General features: G+C 35.1%; 2 protein-coding genes across 4 annotated transcripts in view; both read left to right on the forward strand.

Annotated features, from left to right (window-relative positions):
• The window catches only part of LOC138314875 (kinesin heavy chain-like), a 35,952-nt gene extending 22,041 nt beyond the window's left edge, over positions 1–13,911 (forward strand). The window contains exons 16-23 of the mRNA XM_069255470.1: positions 9–195; positions 491–653; positions 935–1,006; positions 3,371–3,487; positions 3,926–4,062; positions 6,616–6,695; positions 7,855–7,959; positions 8,389–13,911. Of these exons, the coding sequence (XP_069111571.1) occupies positions 9–195; positions 491–653; positions 935–1,006; positions 3,371–3,487; positions 3,926–4,062; positions 6,616–6,695; positions 7,855–7,952 (854 nt within the window). The 3' untranslated portion in view covers positions 7,953–7,959; positions 8,389–13,911. The remainder of the gene's footprint in view (positions 1–8; positions 196–490; positions 654–934; positions 1,007–3,370; positions 3,488–3,925; positions 4,063–6,615; positions 6,696–7,854; positions 7,960–8,388) is intronic.
• Positions 13,912–14,604: 693 nt separating this feature from the next.
• LOC138314877 (mannan endo-1,4-beta-mannosidase-like) lies at positions 14,605–17,851 on the forward strand. Of its 3 annotated transcripts, XM_069255475.1 has the most exons (4): positions 14,605–15,438; positions 15,743–16,002; positions 16,544–16,833; positions 17,120–17,851. In XM_069255475.1, the coding sequence occupies exons 2-4, from the start codon at positions 15,754–15,756 to the stop codon at positions 17,805–17,807; spliced, it is 1,227 nt and encodes a 408-aa protein (XP_069111576.1). In that variant the 5' UTR covers positions 14,605–15,438; positions 15,743–15,753; the 3' UTR covers positions 17,808–17,851. The 3 variants fall into 3 exon arrangements, with proteins under 3 accessions (XP_069111576.1, XP_069111577.1, XP_069111578.1); XM_069255476.1 differs by lacking the exon at positions 14,605–15,438 and having other exon boundaries at positions 15,626–16,002; XM_069255477.1 differs by lacking the exon at positions 14,605–15,438 and having other exon boundaries at positions 15,860–15,988.
• The last annotated feature ends 300 nt before the right edge of the window (positions 17,852–18,151 follow it).

Below are 18,151 nucleotides of genomic sequence, written 5' to 3' on the forward strand. Positions count from 1 at the left end.
GATTACAGAGCGTATGGCGTCCAGCACGGCCTCCCAGAAGGAGAAGGAGGCCTCTGACAGAGTTCAGTCTATGAATGATATGAAGGATGCCTTGGAGAAACAGTTGGAGAAACACAGAGCTCAGCACCAGAAGCAACTCAACTCTCTCCGTGACGAAATTACAGATAAACAAACTCTGATTGAGACCCTCAAGGAGTAAGTTATCTCCATTACACCAGTCATATTTATTCCAATGGTCCTACTTTCAGATATTTCCATTTTAGGAATACATTTTTATTATCCAAGATATTTCTGATTGGCTATGGATGAAAGTTTATTTATACATTTTACGATTTATAATTTAACTAGCTAATCTAAAGAATTGAAAATGTTCAGCATTTAGAGATGTCTATAAATTGTAGTTGTGGAATAAAGGAAGCAATATGTCATCAGTATATGATCATTTTCTAATCAAAATTGATGTATTTATAATTTTCATTATTATTTTCAGTACAAACCAAAAAGTGGTGCTGGCCCTTGACAAACTACAGTCTGACTATGACAAGTTGAAACAGGAAGAATCAGAGAAGTCTGCGAAGCTTGCTGAGTTATCCCTCCAACTCGACCGCCGCGAACAGGCTAAACAGGACCTCAAGGGTCTGGAGGAAACAGTGGTATGTGGTCAGAGCTGGGCTCAACTGACCATTGGTCATTTTATAACTTATAGAAAGAGGAAGTTTGCTTTTCTCTGGTGACAATGAAAGATAATGTATAGCTGGTTATATACGAGGTTCAACATTTTCACAATTTTAACTAAATATGATCAAATTAAATTAAATAATGAACACTTCAGGGTATTAAATATTTATTGTCTATAATTAATTCACAGCAGTCAGTACTTGAGTAAATGATTTTATTTGACATATGGAGTTTATAAGCCTGTTGTGTTTGTCAGGCCAAGGAGCTGCAGACCCTACACAACCTCCGTAAGCTGTTTGTACAGGACCTGCAGACTCGGGTTAAGAAGGTGGGTAAAAACAACAACACTGTGGTAACGGGCTGGGACGCTCTGATTGACGAGGTACAACCCACAACTTCTCCTCCTCCCCTAGGTGTTGTCTGGTTGCTCCTTCACGCAGAGATGTAACTCCTCTGAGTCTTAGCTACTTTATAAATACAGCTAATGTGTATGTAGGTAAAACCAAATTACTTAGGTCAGATGTCAAGCTTATTTGGATGACATATTATACCCCATTTGTGGAGCCTAATTGATGGAATAGTACATTTTATACTTGGAGAGCATGAGAGCCAGGCTGACCAAGAAATCTTTAGAAATCTTAAGAAATATTTTGTCTACCTTAAAAGACCACAGTCTGTATTCATTCTCATCATGTATATTGGAGAATTTAAGCTATCTCCTTACAGAAACCTTTATTAGAAGTAATTATTTTAGTTCTGGAAGACCTAAGAAATGTATTTTGTTTAGAACAAAATATTTTAGTTCTGGAAGACCTAAGAAATGTATTTTGTTTAGAAGAAATTATTTTAGTTCTGGAAGACCTAAGAAATGTATTTTGTTTAGAAAAAATTATTTTAGTTCTTGAAGACCTAAGAAATGTATTTTGTTTAGAAGAAATTATTTTAGTTCTGGAAGACCTAAGAAATGTATTTTGTTTAGAAGAAATTATTTTAGTTCTGGAAGACCTAAGAAATGTATTTTGTTTACTTCATTTGAAAATCAGATAAACTTGTTTGTATGTTGGATACTTAATTTCTATGTTTTTGCCTTCCTGGGACCGCAGTACTGGCAGTGTGTTTCCTGATTCATCTTTGTTTGTCTATCCTGCAAATTTGAATAGAAAAATTTCACCTGAAATCGACTTGAATTTACCTGAAGATATTTTCCCGTGTCCTGTTAAGTTCAGTTACTTTTATGAATCTCCTGTTATATTTCTTGAAGTCCATCCCCCTCCCTTACCTTGAGTGACTTACATCATACTAAATCTTACCTTTCAAAACATGATTTAATCAGCAAGAATTGATAGATATACTTAATTTGATAGGTTCATTTGTATGATTGATAGATATACTTAATTTGATAGGTTCATTTGTATGATTGATAGATATACTTAATTTGATAGGTACATTTGTATGATTGATAGATATACTTAATTTGATAGGTACATTTGTATGATTGATAGATATACTTAATTTGATAGGTACATTTGTATGATTGATAGATATACTTAATTTGATAGGTACATTTGTATGATGATTGATATATATATACTTAATTTGATAGGTACATTTGTAATGATTGATAGATATACTTAATTTGATAGGTACATTTGTATGATTGATAGATATACTTAATTTGATAGGTTCATTTGTATGATTGATAGATATACTTAATTTGATAGGTAATTTTTATGATTGATAGTATACTTAATTTGATAGGTATGATTGATAGATATACTTAATTTGATAGGTACATTTGTATTTGTAGATATTTATTATAGATATTATATATTATATATTTGTAGATTTGAACCTGGATGAGTTACATCTCTGTACACTGCTCTTCCTTCAGTTTGACTTGGTGGATCATATATACCTTTTTATGTACATATTTATTGTTTATCTGTGGAAAACTGCTTCATATCTTTATTTAATTACATGTATTAGTTCTGATCTTAAAACTATACTTTATATTTTTGAGTTATTTATAATTATTTCCTGAGTATGGTAATGTAAAGATATTTAGGTATGCCCTAACTAGATCAAAACTTATTTAAAGTTCATATTCTACAATCCTATTTCAGTCGAAACCAATTAAGTATATTGCTGAATACAACCTTTGTTTACATATTTTGTCATTTAAATGCCATTTCAATGATCAGTGAAATTGTCCATTCGATTATTATGAGTTGTCAAACTATTATTTCCCGAATGTTTTTCCTGTTTTCTTTATCATTTCTTTCTTTTGAAATCAAAAGTAGTTTAGTGCATGATTTGTTTCTATAATTTAATTAATCTATTGAAATATTTAATTTAAAGAAAAAAAAATATATGAAATGCTTACTTAGTAAATTTATAAATTACGTGTGTATCTGCACAAGAATGATGACACAGGAAAATATCATTGGTTGAAAAAAGGCATGGTGCTATATAAATGTAAAACATCTTACAGATATATAAAAGGTTGTATTGTAATTACTCTGTTTATCTGATGAGGTAATTGGTTAAGGATATCACTTGAGTATTTGTCTCATTGAGAAATAGAAACAATACATAATATAGGTATTGCTAATATGTGTATGTTAAAGTTGTACATTTCAGCTGTAGTAACTTCAGTAGAATGTTATTAAATCTGTTTGTGTGATTATTACAGTCGGCCAATAAAAAGGAGGAAGACGAAGAAGAAGATGTCGGTGGTAATGCTGCCCAGAAACAGAAGATCTCCTTCCTGGAGAACAATCTAGAACAGCTGACCAAGGTCCACAAACAGGTAGGTGGCACTTGTAAACAACACTCAACATTTCTTATCACAAGGTTCATGAGTTTGAAATGATGATGATCCATGCTGTTCAAAGAAACAAATAATTGAACTGAACTGATGTTTAGCTGATAAAATCTGGGCGACGGTGGCCAAATGGTCAAGAAGTCTGACAAGTTTTCACCTATAGGTTGCAAGTTGGAATCCCATGTGGGGCATTTGCCAGATACTGACATTAGACCGGTGGTTTTACTCCAAGTACCTCCTAAACCTGATTCATCCTTAAAATAACACTGGTTGTGGGACATTAAACCAATCGCACTAAACCTGGTAAACTCTTTGTGTTGTCAAGGTTTCTTGTGTAAAGAAATATTAATCTTATCATATGGGTTAAATAAATGTATTATGTCGCTGAAGGAGAATGTAGACATTATTTGTGTTTCTTTGTAGCTGGTGCGGGATAACGCTGACCTGAGATGCGAGCTTCCGAAGTTGGAGAAGAGGCTCCGTGCCACCATGGACCGTGTCAAGTCTCTAGAGACGGCTCTCAAGGAGGCTAAGGAGGGTGCCATGCGTGACCGTAAACGGTGAGTCACACCACACTCATTGAGATATTATTTGTACTTCACTTTGGAAGTTTTGAAATTTTTTCACAAAAATTTGTCTACCAAAGTATTTTGAAGTTTAAACTTTTTTGGACTACATTTTGTATATTTATTGGTGAATGGAGATTTTATCAGTAAATGTTGATGGCTTCTAGTATAGCTAGACTTAAAGCAATACGAAGGACACTAACAAAAGGGTATTAGTATATTATAAGGTTTTCATCAACTTGTTTAGGAAAGGACAAATTTTGTTTGTGCTGAAGTCGATATGATACATGTTGTGTAAGCACCTCACACTCGCTGGCTTCAGTGCACATAGTTCATTGGTGATATACTCTGTGTTTGTGTCCTAGGCTCTCTGTGTCATTGATCTATTTATAACAGTTTATTTAGGTAACAGCTGCTCCATACACTTACAGAACCCAGTCAAGAGGACCATGAAACAATCTCAGTAATCAAATCAGTAGCCAATCACAAGTGACTTTATAAAAAGTTGCATCATTTTTTATTGTTTCATGATCCTGGAATCAGGACTTCATGTCAGTGCACTAAAATATTGCCTCTGCTTTGACGCCATGCTATAATTTCCTGTAGGTCAGTAAGGTAGCCACCAGCTACTGCATGTACATTGGTCTCATCCAGGCTGTTGTCAAGATAGCCGGAATTTCATCAAGCTTATACGTTTCTGATCTATAACTTTTCTAAAAACTGTAATTCCCAAGTCTACCAGTAATATGTAGCTCAGATGAGTAAAGACATTGTATCAAGTACTAGTCCTAAGTGAGATATTGATTGCAATACTGAAGATGGAGCAGGGAAGAGTAATGTAATGTAAAGATGTGGTGATGAGAAAGAGGGAATGAGATGAATGCAATAGGAAGTGTGAAGTGAAAGAGGATGTCAACGAATGAATGGAGTTCAATGGAATTTCATTAATTTAACACAATTATTTGAATTGTTATATTATTAAATATGACTTTGTAATTAATGGCGGAACAACTAGATGTGTGATGTATTATGACGTGTAAAAAAAAAATGCAGTGTAAAAAATTTAAAGCACGTTTAAAAATGTGAAGAGAATATCATGATACAAGGAGCAAAAGAATATGATTTAAGACTGCATGTAATAAGTTATGGGAGAGTGAAAATGGAAGAGAGAGAGACAAGTGAAATACAAAGGATAGTTCAGAATGGTTAGAGATAAAAACTCTTGTGTTGTTTTCTCATTGCCAGTATGAGACAACATGTTAAGGACGTTCGGACCCTGGAACTAGTGCCTTTTTACAGACGGAGACAGACCGGGATTATCCCGGTCTTCCCGCCTAGCTTGGACAGCGGCGACTGTCCCCATCACCTCAGTGGCCTTACATCATACCCGAAAGTATCTCCTGCCCGCCTCCTCATCATGTTGTCTGTATTTACAGCACCACACGCTCCCATCTTCTCTGTTTATCAATATAACCTAATTAAGCCCAATTATCACTATTTTACTTTAGAACAGGGTAGACCTGATCAATTGCATTGATGAAAATGTTTGAATTATTTTCTTGTGTAAAATGTGTACCCTTCCAAATCTTAGAGTAATTATGGTTAGGTATAACAGGATTTATGTCAGTTGTGACCTTCAGGATAAAAAAGAGGGTTAAAATCCACTCTATCCATTAACAAATGAAGCTGGGAAGTTATGGTGCTGTGAAAGGTTTTATTTGTGTTTTAGATTTACATAATTTGATTTTTATGATTACTGCACAGATAATTAGCCTAATTTTACCTCTGGACTTGTTTTTCCAGGCCATTGCTCACTTGACCAGGCTGTGTCTACTTTTGTTTTTAGTTTACTTTAGATTAGGTGTCCAGAACCACCTTATGTGTACACAGGCTTTATTTCAGTTTACCAGCATGCTTATGTATTAGTGCCAGCATTATTCATCCTAGAAGTCTCATGACAATTTTTGTCTATTGATCCTTTCAGTTTTTCTCCTGTATTGAATCTTATTTTTACCCAGATTTACTTTCACTGTTGTATTATCACGATGATTTATTGTACAAGTTTTAGTCATATTTAATTAAATCCAGTTATTTCCATTGTTTGGTATACAATACGGTTACAGTAACTAGCATATGCTATTAATTACATAATGATATAGGTCAAAGCAGATAATAGTATATATAGATATGTTGATATTTTTACCAAAAAAGTATGAACAAGATATTTTTCCCATGATTAAAAAATGAACCAATAAAATGCGCCTATGCCAATATTGGTGGCATTTAGGTTTGCTAAACATTTTAAGGGTTTTTGTCATTTTTAGAATGTACTGAACTTCAATGAAATTTATTTATACTTTGGATCATAAAGGTAAAAATTGTCATGAATATCTTCTAGGGTGTCTAAGAAGCCATCAACATTGACTGACAACTCCATTCAGATTTATATTTTCAGTGTATTTATATATGATTGAGTCATGGCTTTGTTACAATGGTTTTGATTGTTTCATTGTATTATTGACTTCAACTGATGTATTTACCATACAGATATCAGCATGAAGTGGACAGAATTAAAGAAGCTGTCCGACAGAAGAATTTGGCAAGGAGGGGCCATGCTGCCCAGATAGGTGTGTATTATAGATATTATACAATTATCGACCTATTTTTCAGGTGGATACGGTGAGTTATCAACCCTTGAAAATGATATAACCCTCGGCCGGATACGGTGAGTTATCAACCCGAGAAAATGATATATCCCGAGGCCGAGGGTTATATCATTTTCAAGGGTTGATAACTCACCGTATCCACCTGAAAATAGGTCGATAACTGTTTTATTATATGACACTTACATGATATTAACCCAGCTCTTCAAAAAGACTATAAAAAACAGGATGATATTTGCAAACTTTCTGTTTACAAAAGTAGTTACATATAGTATATGGTAAATATCCAAATGTTTCTTGCTTACAGTGTATACTGGTAGAACTGAAATATTGTATCAACTGCAGCCCGTCTGGCATTCGTCTTCCATAAATTGAAGTTTGCAGTTGATTACTGTTGATCACTGTAAACTTGCTGCCTTCCGCCATATATGTTGCCGAAAATAATAATGACGTCACAATAGATTATCCCGACGTCATTGAATGAAGGAAACTCCTGTTATGCTATATTTGGGTACAACTCGACTTCAAAAGTGATTATGACGTCACATCTCAAGGGAGTTTTCCTGGATCTATTTTTGACACAGGTTACTGGACTCGGGACAGTTATCTGGACTGAGTTCAGTAACCTGGCGTGCTTTTCGCCGCCAATTTCGGGGTTGATATTGCAGATGTTGAATACTTATGAGAAACGTATTGGCTAATCAAAATACAGCAAAAACACCAGTCATATAATAAATATCTATATATCCCATGGGTCATTAGTTCCAAACACAAAACGAAGATGACACTAAACTGCATTAATATGTCATTTATTATTGTGATGAAAATGGATATCATCATGATACAAATTGTTTGAATAAAAGGTATTTATTCGTAATGTGATTCAGGAATTTATATTAGAAACTGCATTTGATTGTCTTTTCCCAGATAACTGTTGCTACATTATATTATTAAACTTTGGCTATCTTTTAATCTCATTGGATTGTGATATTTGATTAATTATGAATTATAAGCTGTAAATTTTTCCCCTGTGTCATTTAAATTTATTACAGCAATATTGATAAACAGTGTATTTTAGTGAAATCCCAGTCTAATTGAAACTTCCTTAATCATTTGTTTCCAGCCAAACCTATTCGCCCCGGACACCCACCAGGTGGCAGCTCTGGCCAAGCCGCAATTCGCGGGGGTGGTATGGTAGTTAAAGCTGAGCCTCATGCATAGATGCCTGGTAAGTATTAATTGTCATTAAATCGATAGTTTGTATGATTGGAGAAAGATTAATTTTAAAAAAAAATCAAGGCATAAAGGTCTCACATGAGTTTATACAAAATGATTTGGAGGCTTTAAGATTGCTTTAATTTCTGAATTGATTAACATGAAATGATAGATATTTCATCACATACTTGTTTAAAATATTATTCAAGAACCATGTTTAGGGTTGGTACTAAAGACTCCACTACCTATAAGAAAGTAATAAATATATATTCATATGGACTTTTTGGAATGCTAGAAATGGACAAATTTACTCCCTGTCTTATGATATTCTCACACAAAAGGTTTTGAGTAGCCCTAGAGGATTATAAAAAATATCAATCTGTAAGTGTATTCTGTGTGTTCTTGTCTTAACCCTTGTGACCTTGTCTGACCTTTGTTACAGGTAGTGGTACCGTGTCGGGCGTTACCATGGCAGTGATGGCTATTGTCTCATCATTGTCTTCTACAGGCACTAGGAATACCTGCCTCATCGCCATGGAAACATCACAAGTTTATTACCATGGCAACATTCACTTTAGAACTATAATTGTAGATACACCAAAATAATTTTAATTCTGCATTCCATCTCAATCTGGCTGCATGTGCTGTTTAATTGTTTAGACACGTGTCTGTTTACATATTACCTAGGCAACATGTATGTTTACTGTGTAACCTAGGTAACATGTCTATTTCCGGTGTTACCAAGGCAACATGTATGTTTACTGTGTAACCTTGGTAACATGTCTATTTACAGTGTTACCAAGGCAACATGTATGTTTACTGTGTAACCTAGGTAACATGTCTATTTACAGTGTTACCAAGGCAACATGTATGGTTACTGTGTAACCTAGGTAACATGTCTATTTACAGTGTTACCAAGGCAACATGTATGTTTACTGTGTAACCTTGGTAACATGTCTATTTACAGTGTTACCAAGGCAACCTGTATGTTTACTGTGTAACCTACGTAACATGTCTATTTACAGTGTTACCAAGGCAACATGTATGTTTACTGTGTAACCTAGGTAACATGTCTATTTACAGTGTTACCAAGGCAACATTTATGTTTACTGTGTAACCTAGGTAACATGTCTATTTACAGTGTTACCAAGGCAACATGTATGTTTACTGTGTAACCTTGGTAACATGTTTATTTACAGTGTTACCAAAGCAACATGTATGTTTACTGTGTAACCTAGGTAACATGTCTATTTATGATGTTACCTAGGCAACGTGTCTGCTCAGCCGACAACTTGTCTTAACACTTTTGTATGCTTTGAAATCGTAGGATGGTGTTTGTTAAAATAAGAGACCATGAAAATATTTATGTTAAATTGTAAACAGTTGGCAAACATTTTGTAATACAGCCACATTGGCATCAGTGATCTTATGTTAGCAATGATATCTTGGTGTAGTAGGCTTTAAGTAGAGTAAAAAGTGAAAAAACAATTACATCGTTTGAGAGTTTCATTCAGTTTGTTGAACCGTACCTGAAGTAAAGATTGTGGTATGAAAAACACCAAAAGTGTTCCCCTGGCAATATGAAGTGTTAAGACAGGTTGCGTTTGGACAGACACAGGTTTCGTAAGTTATTTTACTGTAGATCTAGACTGATATATTCTGTCACACTTGTGTCGCATTTTCATCCAAACCATTGATATCAGGGTGTGATGGAGGTTTTTGACGTGAGATTTAGGGGAGACACCCGCTACACTGCCATGTGTTTGATTTGCATTGCAATATTAGAGGAACATTGTAGGTTTCCAGGCCTCGATGTTAATCGTCGCTATCTTTACCAAATTATCAGATGATATATTGTAGCTATATTTATCCATGTTTCTTTGTATTGTATGTTGTACTGAGGCTGTTAGAGAACAACTTCATCATGTTATTCCATAAAACAATATCAGAGTTAACAGTCATAATTACCGCAAATAGTTGATACCGGTAGTAATAAATGTGAAAACATACATAGTGTATTATCTTAATAGAAAGCATAGAAATCATTCTTTAACAGCCAATTATATTCCATTTATTTTTAATATTATGCAAAGTTGTTTGTGATTACTAAGCTGTGGTGTCAATATAGCGATGGTTATTCTACACGTGTGTATCGGGTAACAGTTATAGATAGGCCGTTTTGTGGCCGTATATCGTGTATACCATGTACCCTATATTAACCATATCAGTATGTAATCTAATTATAACAAAACAATTCTACACAACCTTTACAAAGATTCCTTTTATGTACAAACAGACTTTTAGAAAGATAATTTCAAAGTGAGAGATATTTGTCAATATCAATAGTTTGATGGATTGAAATTTGTCGCTGATGAAAGGGTTTTTAGATTCTTTTACAGCAGTAACAGTCACCCTTAATATTTACTTTCAAAGAGTTTTGCATGATGTAGAACAGCATAATTTCCATAGTTGATGAGGATAATATATTAATTGAGGTTCATTTCACTGGACAATGTACTGGTGTAGGTTTGGGTAAGTGGATCTACGGTGTAAGGTTGAAGTCGAGACTTTAGAAAGTAATATCTCTGGGGTAGACTTGTTAATGGGCCACGACAGCTACTGATCAGGATAACTACTGCTACAAATCTGTGTGTTCCTATTGAAATGTCTCCACGGCATCAGTTGTTTTCTAAAAACAAAAGTTGTGGGATGTTTAAGTGCTAGAGGAACAGGTTTGTAGCATTAGTTTATGTATAATATCTAGTTAAACTAGAGCTACATGTAAAGAGAAAGAGTATATTATAGAACTGAAAGCACTTATACTGTACAGTGCTTGTGTTACATCCATAGAATATAGAATGTAAAGAAATTTGTTCAGTGTTCCATATTGTTGAGAGAATTCATGGTGGGGTTCTCCACCCACATGTAGATATGTCTCTATACTAGACATTTGTGATGAGTATCGAGCTATAAGGACATGGAGAAATATCTACATGGAATTTGAAACTTGTTCAGATGTATGGATTATCGTCCAACCAAAGCACTGTGTGGTATATTAACTATTGTTATTGACACTATAATTTCTCTTAGGACATATTACTATGGTTACAGGAATTAGTAAGGAGACAAGCATCATCATTACAACACCACTTTTCATTTTATAGTAGCTATATTCATTTTATCAGATTCAGTTTTTAGAAACTGTAAGGAGACTCATAGAAAATGTATCGTTGGGAAAATGTTGGTGTTCCCATTGATCAATCTAATGGTGTAATCAATTCAGGTGTAGGAGCCTTATTTCCATCTTTGTCATGATAATACTTGGGAAATTTTCTCATTGAAGCAGGTACAAGGTTTTTGTGTGGTATTCATTTTTGTCTTTACAAAATTGGACTTACATGGTTGTGGTTTCTGCAGTTGTAAATGTTCATTGTCTGCTTCTCAGAACACATTTAATTTAAGAAAGGTAGGGTGCCACAATAGATATTTAGATATGATAGACAAGGGCATCGTGTCAGAGAATTTACCGACAGAGTTGAAGTTTATTTATACCTCAGGCTTTTTAAATTGTCTAGTCAGACTTTGATAGAACACAATGTTTATAAAAAGTGTTAAGACAACAAAAAATCTGTGATTCACTCAACTGTACAGTTAGATATATCAACTGTTTGAAAATGTGTAAAAAGTATGGGTTACCTCCCTTCTATAAAATGTGTACAAAAATAAATATGGATTACTTCCCTGAAAGAACAATTTGTGATATGCACATAAAGTGATTAAAACATTGATGTACATTTTTGTAAATGAGAGTTAAACTTCTATCATGAAATCTGCAAAATCGTTAATGGGGATTTATTCATTGCTTAATATGAAATACTGTTCCAAATATGTATATTATTAAAACCAGGTTTGTGGGGAAAAACTATTGTGAATGAAGTTATGATGTGTTATCCTATTTATTTATTTATAATTAATGCATTTTTTTAATTTCTTAACCTTTGCTACCCAGCCTATTGTTGCTTGCTTGTGTAAACACATGCCTGTACATGGAATTTACTGTATATTTTGTTTATAGATGTATGATACAGTTTGACTTGAGATTTGATTGACTATTACTTATATAAGGATCATGACCTACTGATGTCAGTGGACAGTTATGCTTTGTTGGTATCAAAATTTTCTTGTAATGAAATACATCAGTGATTGATAGGTTAAAAAATAAACTTGAATTTTCATATCATGACAAATCAACTGATCAGCTAATTAAATGCTATTACTGTATGTTAGAAATCATAGAATAATGGAAAACAATATTAAACTATATTGATTATTCTTTTTTAACATCCGAAAGCAGGTATGATTTTGATGTTGAGGTTAAAGGTCAAATATGGCAACTTTATACCACTTAAAAGAGAAGTTTGTCTATTGTGTATTTTCACATGGTATATATATAATACACATTATCAAATTGTGGCAGTGAAGGAACCCAAAAATGATATCTCATTGGACATTGAATTGCCATTTTGTAGACAAAATTAAGTGGGGCTTGCTACATTAAATGTATAAAAGCACATAACTTTGTTTTCAAATTTAATCCTTAAAAGTGGGGCTAGCTACTTTATATGTATGTAAGCACCTAACTTTGTTTTCAAATCCTTTAATCCTCAATAGTTTTAATTCGTTGTTGCTTTAAGTAAAAGCTTTATTATGATTAATAAAATGCGAGTACAGGGTTTATGGTCGGTAGATCTTGTTTGTCAGCGAATCTCCATTATAGGAGGAATGCTGTCTTCATATTTCCATGGAAATGGGGGAGGTGGGGTTTTAGCATTATGTTTTGATGGTGAATAGTTTACGTCATCTTCAAGGATACAGTAAATTTAAGCCTAATAGTAAATTCATTTTCCCATTTTTGATTGTTATGGTGACAGTACAGGTAAGATTTAAAAGTAAACTAGAGGTGAAAATGTTGAAGGACAGGTTTTCAGATTCTATGTTGATCTCGTGAATGCATAAAGGCTTAAACAAGATGTCCTCATTGTCAGATATCTGTCGCTGTTGTGTAGTGTACATTTGTTTCTGCAAAGTGTTCTTTTTAATTGTACAAATAAAATCTCAGACTTTCCATTGTAAAATAAACAACTTACGACCTACTGAATTAATTGTATAGCAATTTGTGTCAAGGTCATGTGTTCAAGGTCATTTGTGAAGTAAAGTTCATCAAAATAGGAAAGCAATATTGTACATTTGACTTGGCTTGATTGTGAGTTAATTATGTAATTCTTACATGTACTTTTGTGATTGTATTTAAATCTTTATATTAAGGAACAATGTGATGACATGTAAGTAATACATATATAGTTGATAACGTGACAATTCCACACATGGGATATTGTAATTCAATGTGCTTAAGTCTTTCCATTTATATTAACTTAAGTTTTTGTAAAGTTTAGAAGATTTTTCATTTTCATTTCTCTTGCGTGTGTCCATCGGTGAATCTCTGAGACGAGCTGTACACTGCCCCTCAGAGAGAGCTTATAGTGTGGCTGGTTCGGGACGATTTTCTTATATCTATACAAACTACTCATACAATCTTATTGACCGATTTGATTTGGCAATTCCTAACCAAACATTTTTGTTTTCGTCTCTGTTAAACGTAAAAGCAACTTAAAAAATAACAGCTGTTGAGAAATGTTTGGTTTCAGTGAACTTTGGTATGTCTATGAATAAAAACTAAGTAATACGCACAAACATTTCCAATGGTAGGAGTTTTTTAAACGACCGGTCAGTGCTGTTGAGTTACTTGTATAGGTTTGAGAGAATGATCTAGAACCTGTTAGCCACCAATGTATACCGCTGCTTCCCTATCATCAATGCGAGTCACGTTTTTATCCGTCGTTTGATTTACATGTAACCAACTGTGAAACAGATTCGCGCGGTACAATAAAATTATTGTCATGATGAATTAGATTTTCGTGTTGTTTGTTGTACTGCTTCACCTCTTACTCCAAAGTTGTCACAGGAAAGTTCCTCTCCATCATTTCTCTTAAATGTGTCTGCTGAATATTTCTGCAGCACATCGTCACCAGTTACATCAGTAACCAAGCTGATAGGTGTAACATCCTCTATCTCCTGCAGCATGGTTTCAGACAAGCGATCTTTGTAAAATACAACAATGAAATTCGTTGAAGACACCACAAGGAGCAGAACAGATACGTATACCTGTTCTAATGTGGAACATTTCAAAGTAATTTGACAAAAGTTTGTCACAGTATGCTAATCCCCACTCGACATCAGAGACACTTGTATTGAGGTCTCATGAAGTGTGTATAAGTCGCAATGGATAGGGAAAACATCCGCTCATGTAGATTGTAGCCCCTGGAGTGCCCCAGGAATCAAGTGGTTGTATCAAACTCACTCTTCAAAGTCAATGAGATGTCACCGCTCTGCAAAGTCAATGAGATGTCACACAATATCATATCCAAAGTGTGCTTATTGGCTGACAACACACCCGTGTTCCTCCCCGTCACTTCAGACGCATCAACATGCTAACGATGAAATATGGACTTTCAACCAGACAAAATACTTTCGTACCTCTCACAACATAACCCTTCATAGACACAAACTGGAAATAGTAACATCAGTCAATACCTTGAGAGAGAGCATATCCGTAAGGTCTTTGGCAAAACCAGTCGGATCAACGGATTCTTCAAATGTAACGTTAACATCAACTCCGAAGCAGGAAATCCAAGGCATACTAGTGCTCCATATTGGCCAGATAGACGCGAAATGTGTAATTGTTTGGGGCCGTCGTCTGCAAAGAAACAGAAATGTTGAAAAAGATGTAACCTTCAGATATGCAAGCAATACATACAGGCAAAACAACAAGAAAGTGTCATCGACGTGTTTGAGCACTTGGCTATACACTATACATGCCATGGTGTTCAAAATCTACTACAATCTCGTCAGTATCACACATGACGTAACGATTCCATTTAGTAGATTGTCAAGGAATGCTTATAGTTCAACCTACCAAATATAACCGGGGTGAATAGCTCTTGTGATGGTGACTGTATTGGAAGTTTTCATATTCACTCATACATTGTCAAAGAATGCTCATAGTTCACCAAATATTAAATGAATAGCTCTAGTGATAGTGACTATATCGGGAGTTTCCAAAATCGCTCACATATTGTCAGGAAATTGAACGCCTTACCAACTGACTCGGATAATCTGGATGTCTAAGGTGCTGGATTAGAACTATGTTTGTTATATTAACCTGGTTTTAATATTCTTCTCATACACACTCGTGTCATTTGTTAGGCAGACCCTATTACACAAAGATCTCCAACTCGCCCTGTATGAGGGTTGGCGGTAAAATATCAGATACTATATCTTTGACCGATACGATGTTCTCTCTTATCAGAGATATGGGGAAAGAGTGCCACTGAGACTCTGTATTGGAAGCTCACTACTACTACTACTACTATCGGTAAGTCGGTTTTAGAGATCACACGTTCCCTAGGTAATATTATTTGGCCTATCTATTACTCTAATCGACAATATAGATTATATTCATCGATAGTTAGTCATCAAGGGTGTAACATTGAGTCCAACGTTTGATAAGAGCAACGCATATTGACGGACTGTCGTCGAATGACCCAGATATACATGTACTACACTCATGCTTTCTATGTATGCCACTACAGATGATATCGAAAACAAAGTAGTAAGTTAAATAGAACATTTTTAACACTAGTTACTTATAAGTATATCGCGAACAATTTATATTGCAGAAACGAAAACAATGACGACTAGTTTGGCGGTTTATTTTATGTTTATGGTTACCATGGTAACGACGGTTGTCTCCAATACGGTCGATAGTAACCTTACTATAGAGGCCAGGCACATGTACAACACACTGATGACCCTACAACACAGTCGGCACATAATGTTCGGACAACAGATGGCTACAGGACACGGAGCACAAGGTGGACACAGTCCTTACCAAGTAATGGACGCTGGTGCAGATGGCACACGAGGTTGGAGCTTTTCGGTATCAGACTACATTACTTCTAGATGTTTTAAAATACATGTATTGACTAGATATCGTGGTTAAATACAAAAAGGCTTTCAGTTAGGAGCGTTGCTTTAGCCATCTTCTTCTATCCGAAAAAATGTCTGTCGCATTCTCCAAACAAAATACACTACCTTCACGCAATAGGCTTTTAAATTTGGTTCTAAACCAAACCCTTAAATCTTCCATTTTTATGATGAATTAGCCTGTGTAATTCAGGAGATTGTCTTTTTTGTTAGCATTGTAATGAAGTTCTGATTATGAAATACGATGCACTGACCTTTCTTTTTGTGCTTTCTTGAAAACCTGTTTTATTTTGAGAAACATCCGGGGTCTTTCTCTTATTTATGCCGAGATAGTTTGCAGGTACGACATCGTTTGACTTCATGAAAACATATAATGAATGGGTATGAGTGAAGATGTATTGCTCATTAAAAATTGATAAAGAGGTCAGCGTGAAATAATACTTATAGATAGTAGTCAGGCTATCTCAAATCTCCAAATATTTGTTTTTGTGTAGACACACCAAGTAGATGCTCAGCAGCCAGATGAATTATGCGACATCAAGAGTGTGACCGGAGAATATCCAGCTGTCCTCGGTCTCGACATTGGCTCTTTAGCAGACTTTCGGCTCCATATCGCTGCCTATCTTGCCAAGAAGGCAGCCAACAGAGGAATGGTGATCACAGTGAGTTGGCATGCAACTAACCCGGTCACCGGTAACTCATTCTACCTGAGCAAAGACAATGGAGATGTCCTTCACTCCATCAGACGGATACTCCCGGGCGGAGACCATCATCTCAACTTCACGTAGGTTATATCATGCAGTCTTGTCAAAACCTTATATAGGTCAACGGAGGTTAACTGTACACTTCAGGAACATCTTTTTCACCGCTTCAACTAAGTAGAAATCTGATCACTTGGTAAATATCTTTATGGTCTGACAGGTCATACTTACATATCAATTCACTAAAACTGATAATGAGTCTAAGTGCTTCAACTATCAAAGAAAGTATCCTGAGTGCTTAAAAAAAAGAAAGTATCCGATTAAAAACTTTTTTTATCATAAAAAAACATGTAATTTTTGTTCGTACAGAAAACAGCTCGATGTCGTTGCCCATTGGCTAAACCATCTGTACGATTCACACGGGAAGAGAATTCCAGTTATCTTCCGACCATTCCATGAAATGAATGGGAATTGGTTTTGGTGGGGAACAAACAGTCGCACGCAGAATACCGCGCACGAATACATACTTCTTTACCGCTACGTAGTGGAATTCCTTCGAGATAGGAAAAGAATTCACAATGTTCTGTATGCCTACTCTCCTGGAAAACTTCATAATCATTCCGACTACTTAAAGTTTTATCCTGGTGATAGGTACGTAGACGTACTTGGGATGGATTTCTATTACTCCGATCACAACACCAGTCCCAACACATTCTCAGACTACATACGACTTGTAACAGGTTATGCTCTTTCCAAAGGCAAAATGGCCGCCATTACTGAAATAGGTCTCAGCGACAACGGTATTAATACTCAACGCACGTTTTGGACAGAAAAGGTAATGAATGTCATAAAGAGTGGGAACTTCCACCATAAACTGGCGTATATCCTCACCTGGCAAAACGTATGCTCCAACCCCGGCCCACAATGCACCATCTTTGTTCCCTACAAAGGACATCCAGCCGAGGCGGACCTGTTGACCTTTTACCATGATGGGGTGACTGTGTTCTCGGGTGATGTTCCACAATTTTATCCACATATCCCAGTCATAGGGAAGTAAGGATTGTGTCTAGTTATTATGGCAACAATAAAGCTTCCAGTGATGTTTCAATATGTTTTCATCTGTATCACCTGCTAGATTACATGTCTTTGTAAAAACAGAAAAAAAGGAAATCGAATCATAATATCTTGCAATGCCACCATGAAATAAGATTCACGTGCATCTTTTATATCCTGATTCAGTCAATATTTCCAGGAAAATTGGTGTTTGGGGACTACCAACATAGCACCATTTGATTTTTGAAGTGTGCATAATCTGATTATTTTAAAGTACTTCTACATCAAACATGATCAAAAATATAAAATTCATTTCTGTGTTCTTTATTGAATTATTCCCCTTGCTAT

The sequence above is a fragment of the Argopecten irradians genome, chromosome 2, assembly GCF_041381155.1.
Source record: "Argopecten irradians isolate NY chromosome 2, Ai_NY, whole genome shotgun sequence".
NCBI lineage: Eukaryota > Metazoa > Mollusca > Bivalvia > Pectinida > Pectinidae > Argopecten > Argopecten irradians.

Coding starts and splice junctions, on each gene's coding strand:
- LOC138314877 (XM_069255475.1), top strand. CDS start 15,754: ATGACGACTAGTTTGGCGGTTTATTTTATGTTTATGGTTACCATGGTA. Junction 16,003..16,543: donor CACGAGGTTGGAGCTTTTCG/GTATCAGACTAC, acceptor GTTTTTGTGTAG/ACACACCAAGTAGATGCTCA. Junction 16,834..17,119: donor GACCATCATCTCAACTTCAC/GTAGGTTATATC, acceptor TTGTTCGTACAG/AAAACAGCTCGATGTCGTTG.